The sequence below is a fragment of the Helicoverpa zea genome, chromosome 20 (genome assembly GCF_022581195.2).
Source record: "Helicoverpa zea isolate HzStark_Cry1AcR chromosome 20, ilHelZeax1.1, whole genome shotgun sequence".
Classification (NCBI taxonomy): domain Eukaryota; kingdom Metazoa; phylum Arthropoda; class Insecta; order Lepidoptera; family Noctuidae; genus Helicoverpa; species Helicoverpa zea.
The window spans coordinates 8,381,018-8,391,747 of record NC_061471.1 but is presented as its reverse complement, the minus strand read 5'-3'; the positions used below and the strand labels follow the sequence as shown (position 1 = coordinate 8,391,747).

Below are 10,730 nucleotides of genomic sequence, written 5' to 3'. Positions count from 1 at the left end.
TGACCTACCTGCATTATGGCATATCCGCTTATCTTTCCTTACTCCGTGGTCCTTTGTATTTGCCATGTTCGCGTACCTTCCGAAGGATTTACGCCCTTTATGTTCTGGTTAAAAAGTGGCCTATAACAGTCTACAGAGTATTCTTATCTTTACGCGACTAGGAGGACTTTCGTATATGCCAACTGTTCAAACCGTAAAATTCGTCCTAAGCCCGATTCTCCTAAGTTAATAATGTCAAAATTAAATAGAAATTGAATCGCAATAGCAGTTTTAACCATATCGGCCATTCTGCTAATAATATAAGACCGACCGTATTCCAACGACATTCGATTGGTTTGCGATTGGTCTGCTATTTTGGTGATTTTGTTCTATACGGTAGTTTGCCCTACAATCATATTGCAATCGTAAATCATTTGCAGGCAAAATTATTCATTATTGAATGACAGAAAAGGATAAAAACGTTTATTTTAAAGAAAAAATAGCGGAATGCCACATACGCGTCGTCGTTTAGTCGTGATTGGATCGCAGTCGAATGTGAATCTGTTTTACTTAGAAAAGGACTCACTGATAAATAATACCATTTACACTGTTAAAACTTCTTTTATTATTATATACACATTTACTTAACCCAAACAAATCAGGAATACATTCAACTAAAGGTAAACGTGAGATTTAATCTACAACACCTATGTAGAAATTCATAAAATCATTTCTTGCAATATACTTAATGGTATCTTCCATATGTACAAACTTCTGTCTTTATAGCCAGCAATAATCTGAAACAAAGGAACGGAATTTTAGTAAATCTAATCATTTTGCGGTATTACCCTCTAATTTTCATATCACCAATAGCATAAATCATTATATAAAAAAAAATCTACTTTAAACAGATCAATTTTCTTTCAGGGGGCTTGCGAATTAATAGGCCATTGCTATCGAAATCTCATTGACCATAGAGAGGTTGAAACACTAATTATTTAATAGGGTGTTGAACCACAGTTATAGTACCTAAGGTTTCGATAACAAAAGCCCTTGATCAATACTTTGAGCTTGTAATAGTTTGCAAACCATCAGTTTACGCTTAAGGTACTTCTACACGGTGCATGTAGCTGGAGCAAGTTATGTTAACTTGTGATGCGCAAGTGACCCGCGCGCATACAACAGAGCACGCGGGTGGGTAGCCTGCTTTTGTACACGCTCGAGTCGCTGGATCGGCACATGTTTTTAAAATGCACGTAACATGCGCACGTGCCTCAATATGCTACTTGCCCCGTGTAGACGCACCCTTATGTATACATTGTATATTATGTATTTTAGTTTAAAATAGTGTTTCGGATGGCAAGTTAAACTGTAGGTCCCGACTGTCAGTGACCATCTTCGGCAGTCGTTACAGGTAGTCCAGAAGCCAGTAAGACTGACAACCAGTCTTGCCAAGGGGTATTAGGTTGCCTGGGAAACTGGGTTGAGGTCAGATAGGACAGTCGCTCCTTGTAAAACATTAGTATCTACATCCGGTTAGACTGGAAGCCATGCGCAAGCTACTGGTACCATGTAGCCCGCACCCTCATATTGAACTGTGGCACTCACCTTACTCCCTACTACAGCGAGGGACAGCAGCATAAGGCTGGGGCCCCGCAGCTGCGCAAGCGGGCGCGGCTCGCCCTCGCGGTACACATACACGCAGCCGTCGTAGCAGCCCGCGAACAGCAGCCCGCCCGTCGCCCGCAGGCACACCGCGCCCTTACCGCCCTCGTGGCAACCGGTGTGCATGCCACTCTGTAGAAGAAAGCAAATAGGAGGATGCTTTTAACAAAATGGCAAATAACTTTTAAAACTTTCGGATGAAACATGTCTAAGAACCACCACTTGAATGCCAGTTTTTGTGTAGTAATGCATACTATTTGCTTCACTTGTGTAAGAGCTACATTGCCATAGACACACAGATAGATACACATTAACCCATAGCAGTCAAAATTACAACAGTACTGAGGACTAAAAAATATGAATTAATAGAAATTTTGGGATTTACTAGTATGTATTATGTATACCTATTTCAATAGGTGAAGTTGGAATATCCAATTCGTTGTCTTATGAGGTTTTACTTACAGCATAATCAAATACATGTATCTGATGACTGCTGGTCCCACAAAACACCTTTCCATCTTCAAACAGCAGCGTATACACAGTCATCTTAGGTCCAGAGAGCGTTCTCAACAGTAGTCCAGTCTGAGCGTCCTTGACTGTGACGTTTTCTGAGCGGGCAGCCACGAGGAGTACTTTGCGAGGCCCTTCCTTCATTGCTCGGAGGGCTAGGATCGATTGCTCGGAAAACTTCACCGTACTCACTGGGATTAGCATGTTGTTCTGGAATTGAGGAAAGTGTGTTTTTAATAATCAGGTCTATAGATATTTCTAGGCGTAGTTGTTATACTTTTATACAAAATGTATGACAGGCTGGATGTAGGTGGATGTCAAATTCGGTAGAACGGGGATGAATTGCACCACATAATTATTAAGGTTTGGTTACTGTTATAGTTACATGGTGCCCCAGCTGATGTAATCTTAAAGTTAAATATTTTTTACTTCAAAATTGGACAATTTATTATACACATGCCTTTATAATCTTCATATGCAAATCTACCTAAAATTGTTGGGAACACCAGTTAAGGGTGGGCGTTCTGTCTTTTGTAATTCTGACCTTCAAAAAGTGCTGAAGTTTAGCCTACTTTGTAAAAATGACTTTTTATCTTTATCAACCTAGACGGATAGTATACTTCTAGCTTACCTTGCATTCAAACTGCAAAACAAATCCGGTCCTGGTGCCAACGAACACAGTGTCCCACGCGCGATCCATCGTCTGTATTGGACTGAGCACATTGCACTCGGGACCCTTCTCTAAGCCAGTCTGAAACCAAATAAACATTTTTTTTTCAGGTATGCAGGAACTAAAAGGGCGAGTAAATACTTAAAGATAAAGGGACAATCTCTTAGACATACTTTTACTGTAGTTTTTGCCAGCGGCTTTCTGCCTACTTTCGTCAAGAAGCAGGCTCACTAGCTTTCGCTTAATAGATGTGATTAAAATTATAAGTATAGCCTTAACTGGTTTGGGTAATAGGAATACGTAAAAAGTGTTAGTGTGTGACTTTGTAAAGATATGAAAATGCGTGCCCCGACTTATTTTGAACTTGGCTTAAGCGATGTTATCAGGACAACTACTAGCGAACGAGAACGGATGTTGCTGTATTTCATTTGATAAATCTGTTCGTCGTTTTTAAATCTTTAAAAGACTCAAATAATTCGAACAGTAAATATTTCTTTCAGTACCAACCAATATAAATAGGTTTACTAACTAATACCTATTGATTGTTTATACATAGAACCACCCAACATCAGTATTTTTAGCTGGCAGATGATTATAACGATAACTGACCGTATATAGAGCGATGATATTATAATGTACACCTATGTGTGAACACTGACTCATCTAGATAACATCTATGAAAATAGCTTTAAAAAGTAAGAATACAAACAAAAAAAAAACACATTGTTATTGTTTGTATTCTTATGTTCGAATTCTAATTTGGGAACGTATATGATTTGTTCTAAAAAATACCTGGCTTAACCGGCCGGTTTGCTTAATCGATCATATCAGGAGGTAGTTTTGGGCAAACATGACATACATACATTTGGGCATACATATACAGCCTTACTTATAAACGTGAATTAAATGTAAGTAATACTTAAGGGCTGTTTAAGAAAATTCTTACTTATAAACGTAGCTTAAGCATGTCTTAACTAACATTTAATCACTACTTAAGACATTAAGTAGTGATTAGTTAAAATGTTGCTTAGTAGGTGATTAGAGATTTTATAAGTAAGGGGGATATATTTCTAGTTACGCATTGAAAAAGAGACTATCTACCAAACACCCTACTTACATTACAAAAGCGAAAGTTTATATGTTTGGCTGTTTGTTCCTCCCTCATGTTTTGATGAAACTTGGCAGAAATAAAGATATGTATTAGAATAACGTACAGGCCAATTTTAGTGAGGGTTTGGGAAGTAGTTCGACCGAGAAGCCGCTGCAACCGCTGGCATAAACTAGTTACGCATAAATATTTCTAGTTACACAAAATAAATAAAGCCTAATCTAAAAAAAATATCATACCTCGAGATCATAGTACCGTATCCTAGAATCCAGCGAGCCGGTATACACAGTGGTCCCATATTTCTCCTTCACAATGGTCAGGCATGTCACCGCTAAGTTGGAGCCTCGTAACGTGTTCAGTAGCTGCCCATCTCCGCTAAAGTGGTATACATTGCCGTCCAAGCAAGCTGCTATGAATTCATTTTCTATGCACTGGAATTAAAGAATATTAATAAGAGGATTAATTAAATATTGATTAACTACAATGTCTAGGATGATTTATTAGGCAACTATTGCTTTTAGACTAACTAAAATTTCTATAATAGTAAAAAAAATTGAAAATGCAACAGACAATAAGACCGAACTATCGACTTTCGATCGATAAATAAAAAAAAAACGACTAGAGAGCATCAAACATTCCAATTTCAAATTAACATTTGTATACCAACCTCTATCGCGAGTACTGCATCAGCGTTCCCAGTGACGGTCACCGAGTCTCTTCGCAATTTCTCATCAGTAGAGTAGTCATATGTCTTGCATTCATTTTCCGCTTGAGCTGTCTCCACCGCAAACGCATCGTCCGCCGACGACTGGCTATTGTCCAGTATTATCTCCTCGCTTATAGTCTCTCTCTCATTTTCCTCCTTATCTTCATTACTCTTTATTTCACAGATATCACCTATCACTATATCTTCAGACACGTCTAACATGTCGAATTGGAGATCATTGACCGTCTCTGCTTCTTGATTTCGCTCATGTTTTACTGTAGGCTCTTGTTTCAACACAGGTTCAGGTTCAGAGAACTCAACGCTGGAAGGTCCAGGTGTATAAACGCGCTCAGATTCAACGTCACACTGAGAATCTTCCTGTATGAACTTTCTAACATCAGTATGAATGAGAACCACTGAGCAGTCCTTCAAACCGAACGCACTTACATCAATAGGCTTGGAAGGTTTCGTTCTCTCTCTCTTGGTCGGTTTTTTCTTTGGTTGATTTCTATGAGGTTTCTTCTTGTTTTTAGTTTGCGGCTCCTCCAGATCGTCTAATGATATAATATCTTCTAGAGGTCTGTCGTCTGTTATTATCTGTTCTATTAGAGATATGTTTGGTGGTTTAGCTTTTTTATTGCTTCGTCTACTTGACGTCGGACTCTCGGAAGTCTTCCTCTCTTGCTGCAGCACTTTTTGACGTAAACTTCTTTTTTCAGCTCTGGTTTCTTCAGTGCTATTTACTTCAACAGATTCGAGAGCTATTTGCTCCAGCTCTTCCACTGGTATGCTGGTGAAATCGTCTACGATTGCATCTGCACTCATTATATTGTCATGTAACGCTTCATTGTCATCTTCCGCATCCTTACTTTCGTCAGGTGTCACGTTTAGTACAGTCATGCCTAAAGTAGGCATACTGCCTGGGCAAGTATCTTTGGATTCTAAGGAACTGTACAGTTTGAATTTCTCTTGCAGTAAAACTTGGATTTCCATATCTATTTCTTTCATCCTTTCGAATGCATCTTCTGATCTAGGTTTTGGTTTTTGTAGGTCCACAGGAAGAGTTTGTACCAATTTTGAGACAAACTTCTTTCTGTCTGTTTGAGTAAACCTAGTGGTGGATACGTTGCTTTGATAGGTTTGTGTTTCTTTCGCTATGAGTCTTCTAATGACTTGAGTACCCACATGCTTCAGCTGTCCTGGCTTATAGCGCGCAGGAGTTGCCACTTGTTTGGTCTTGTTTTCCTCCACAGGTTTTGTTGGGGTCACAGCTAAAGCAGTGTTCCTGTGTGCTTGATGGACAGCTGTCGTCTTTTTAGGCACCTCTACAAACATATCAAAAGTCTTAAGCTTAGTTTTGGAGTCTGATTTTAAAGAATTTTGACTGCCAGTATTAATACTATCTTTTGGACTTAACATAGATTGGCTGGATGTACTAGAATGTCTCTTTCTGCTTGATTCTGTTTCTTTCTCTTTTGTCTTTTTGGGAGGGTCTTTCCTTTTGACATATTTGTCTGAATAACTTTTATCTGTTGAGTCAACTTTTTTACTATCCTTTGTTTCTTTCGTGCCGTCATCTTTTGGTAAAAATATATTAAAATATTGCTTTGAGGCTTCATTGCACTTTTCTAATGACTTGTTAGAAACAGTATTTGTATTAGAAGTTGTATTCTTATCTGTAGTAGGTTTGACTGTGTCGGAATGTCTGGATTCACTTTTCTTACGTTTCTCTTTACGATGAGATGGTCTTTGATCAATAGATCGTTTTCGTGAGTTTGATGGCGAAGTTTTAATAATATTTGAGCTACCTGCTTTTTCAGTCTCTTTGTCAGTATCTTTAGATTGAGGCACATGCTCTTGTTTTACTTTAATATTCTTCTCTATTTGAACACAGTTATTGGAATTAGAAGGTGTATTCTCTTCATTTTGTACACTAAGTGATTGCAACACTTCTTGTTTTATTTGTAATGCCACATCTCGGATATTGTCTGAACTACTGACAGGAAATAATTGTGAGGGTGACTGGGCAAATATTGGAATTTGCTTGACATTTTTATTTACATCTTGGGGTGCTTCTTGTTTAATAGGTGCAATATTGGGGGGAGTTCCTCTATTTGAGAGATCATCATTTTCTATAAAATTGTGGTCAACAGCCACATGGTACTGCCTGTCCAATTCAGCAAATGTGTCTTCATCTTCAGAGATATTATCAGCGTTAGTATCAAACAGTGGAAGTGGTTCTTCTTTACTTTTGAAAGGTTCTTCAACAGGCTCTTCCAAACTTTTTCTTTGCCTCTGATTGTCTATACTGTGCCTTCTGTCCTCAATGGGGTCATTTTGTTTTGTTTTCCGTCTCTCAAATAGAGGCATTGTGTCCTCATATGGTTCACGTTTCAAATTATAGATCTGAGAAGCTGCACTGTCTGTTACATCCTTCAGATTTGGGTTGCTATAATTCGTTTGTTGTGTCCTACTCTCATCTGGCTCATAGCATGTGTCTTGATATTCATCATAATTGTATTGCTCAAAATATGGATAATTTGACTGATCATCTCTATTATAATGGGCGCTATAGTCATCAGGCATGTCATTCCTTTGCTCAAATTCAGCTATTTGCAATACTTTGCTTAGTTCAGCCATGACCATAGGTTTTATATCTTCAAGCAATACTGTGTCTTGAGGATCAAGAAGACATTGCATCTGTTTCATGAATGTATCTTCATATATTGTGTTATTATCATTATGAATGAAGTCTGTGCTAGAACTGTACAAGGATTTCTCTGCTACAGATCTTAAATGGCGGTTTAAACTATTCTGCGACTCTGTTATTAAACTGCTTATAGCATATTCAAACTTTGATGATGATCCTGGATCATCCATTAATTTATGCATTCTATCTTTATCCATCTTAAACAGTTGGTGAACAATATTTGATTTCATTTTATCACAATTTGATTTCACATTGTGTCTTTGTCTCTGTGTTCTCTTCTTGATTGGTTGTTCTGGCTGAATGTGCTGATTAGCATTCTCAATGACTTCTTGCTCACTACTGCTTTGTAGGACAGATGGGTCCTGTGATAACATCTGTGGATCATTACGATTCATTAATCTTTTCCTCACTATGTCTACGGTATCATCAACTGAACGACTAAATGATGTATCATTATTGTTAGTGCTTGGTCCTGATGTCCCTCCATAATGATCGGAAGCTGGCGGTCTATGACCAGTATAATCTTTAATAGGTTTGTTATTTTTTTCTAGAGCTTCATGTCTATATTGTTTTTGGGGACTTCTATTTTCATAATAATGTTTCTTTAAATCAGGCGCTACATTGGTCCAAGGAGATATTCGTTGCTGAGTGTATGTGTCTGGTGTATGAGGTATATGAACAGCTTGACGATGGTCTATATCTCCCATACTATTAACATGACATGTCTCTGACATATCATCGTAATAATTTTGAGGTTCTTTGTATGAACTGCTTAGGTTATTATCTTTTGATCTGAGATGTTGTGCGATAAATGGATAGGCATTTTGTCTTGAACGGGGATGGTGCCCTCTTTCTAGCATTCTCTGATCAATTTGGTGATGCCCATCTCTATACTTGTGTCTATCATGTTGATCTAATCTGTCATGGTCATCTGGATGGCTCACATGAGGTGTGAAGGATTGTGAACCTCTTTGGCTCAGTCTAGCACCAGGTGGCGGGAATCTGAAATTTAATCGTATAACATCTAAAAACGAAATATAATGAAAAAGGTTCTTTTTTTAATAAAATAATTTAAATGTTTAATCATAAAAATCTATAAGCTTGCGTTATTATTGACGTATAGTCATACATAAACGTTTCTAATGTTTCAGAGTATACGAGATATTGGCGCGTCAGTGATGCAATGCAAACAACGTGACTTATCTTATTAGTATCGACAGTATCGACTTACCTGGGGGTTTCAAGTAGAGGATAGATCCTAGGGGGCCTATATCTTGGTGGTCCACTGCCTCTAGGCCTAAAATGCCTTGGATTTTCATTTCGCCACCCTCCGATGCCTGGATGACCTCGCCTCATTATTTCACAACTAACACATATTATGCCACAATAAACACAGATGAGGGTTTCATTTAATTTTGTTGTCCGAAGTATGTATTTTAATACACCGAAATAAGTGATAACCACAAGAAAAACAAGTTTGATCAATTGTCGCGCCGAATAAAAATACATACACGGACATGGAATCCATTTGACATTTACATTTTGAAAATTGCCAGCAAATAAAAACAAAACTATATTAAAGATGCGTTCCAAAATTGCGTATTTTAAAGTTGTTCAAGTATAAAGAAATGGTTATCTAATGTAAAAAATCTGGGAATAGCAAATAAAATTGAATAATTATTTAACTTAATTCTTATGGTAGAAACGTCATCTCCTTTAAGAATTACGTATATTGAATTGTCTGATATATGAGTTTATTGTTTTTTTTTCTGAGGATTTTCCTCAAAACATATATCTCGCTGGACTGTAGCTACTTTATCGCTTGTATTTTTCAGTTTTGACAAGTTTTCCTGTGTGTTCTTGGCCTATAATTGCTGCATCGATACGTACCTTGAACTTGCGTACATGAAGATTTGCGTAGTTTGTGGTTAGCCTGACTTCCTAGAGGTAGCCAACAAGACTAAAAAAAACCACATGGCAATCAAAGCCTCCTCCAGGGAAGCCAACCGGTCCACTAGTTGTATTATTTTTTGGTGGAGTAGGTATGTATATCTCATACCTACAGTAGAACTGTCTAGCTGGGGCCCGATTCTCCTAAGTTAATAATGTCAAAATTTAATAGAAATCGAATCGCAATATGATCGCAATAGCAGTTTTAACCATATCGGGCATTCTGCTACTAATATAAGACCAATCGTATTCCAACGACATTCGATTGGTTTGCGATTAGTCTGCTATTTTGGTGATTTTGGTCTAAGGCGATTCTCACACTGCCCCGCATGATGCAGCGTAGCGCGTGGATGCGTTTTCTTCCGTTGCTTATAAATATCTCTGTTTGTATGGAAAACACGCACTGTCCAACACACTGAAAATGCATCTACGCGCGTTCATGCGGATCACGCGCATACATGCGGAGAAACATGCACCCCCGCGCGTAGGTGCGGGGCGAGACGCAAGGTATGGCACACCGAATCCCGCAATGCCGCGCGTGATTTTGAATGGGCATGACGTGTATATTTGAAAATGGATCTCGATGAGAGCCGCCGTGCGTGAATCTACTAAACGCACCTGCGCGCGTGAGTGCGCAAAAAACCCGCACGATGATGCAGATCTGGTCTCCCGCAGGAACGCGCGTAGGTGCGTCGACACGCAATATGCAGCGTAATGCGGGGCAGTGTGAAGATCACCTAAACGGTAGTTTGCTCTACAATCATATTGCAATCGTAAATCATTTGCAGTCAAAATGATTCATTATTGAATGACATAAAAGGATAAAAACGTTTATTTCAAAGAAAAATAGCGGAATGCCACATACGCTTCAATCGTACCTAATTGAGTCGGAATAGGATCTCAGTCGAACGTGAATCGTATGTCGCTTAAGTAAAATTAGGAGAATCGGGCCCCTTTTCAGCTGAACGTGTGGGAACAAAACTTGCAGCTATAGGTATTATATAGTCGTCCGCAGAGATGGTATTTTCGCGACTACCACATAGATTCAATCTCTTGGTCAGGGTTACATAATCTATACTAATATTATAAAGAGGAAAACTTTGTTTGTTTGTTTGGTTGTAATGAATAGGCTCAAAAACTACTGGACAGTTTTTAAAAATTCTTTCACCATTCGAAAGCTACATTATCCACAAGTAACATAGGCTATATTTTATCCCGGTACGGGCAGTAGTTACCACGGGACGCGGGTGAAACCGCGGGAAAACGGCTAGTGAAAAATAAAATGCAATAAAAAATTCATTTATTTATTAAAAATCACAATTCATAATTTTCACAATACCTTATTCGGCTGATTTCGTATTTATTACGTTCTATACCGAAAAAGTTTATTAACTCTTAGCATTTCAATTCGCGGCCAAGCACATTATCTGAA

At 38.3% G+C, this 10,730-nt stretch overlaps 1 protein-coding gene across 1 annotated transcript; it reads right to left on the bottom strand.

The window, feature by feature from the left end:
- Positions 1–580: 580 nt before the first annotated feature.
- Positions 581–8,888, bottom strand: LOC124640486. The gene is made up of 7 exons (XM_047178272.1): positions 8,580–8,888; positions 4,600–8,350; positions 4,172–4,363; positions 2,786–2,905; positions 2,107–2,364; positions 1,588–1,776; positions 581–776 (listed from the first exon to the last, which is right to left on the bottom strand). Exons 1-7 carry the CDS (start codon positions 8,855–8,857, stop codon positions 699–701), a joined length of 4,866 nt encoding a protein of 1,621 aa, XP_047034228.1. The 5' UTR covers positions 8,858–8,888; the 3' UTR covers positions 581–698.
- Between the last annotated feature and the right edge of the window lie 1,842 nt (positions 8,889–10,730).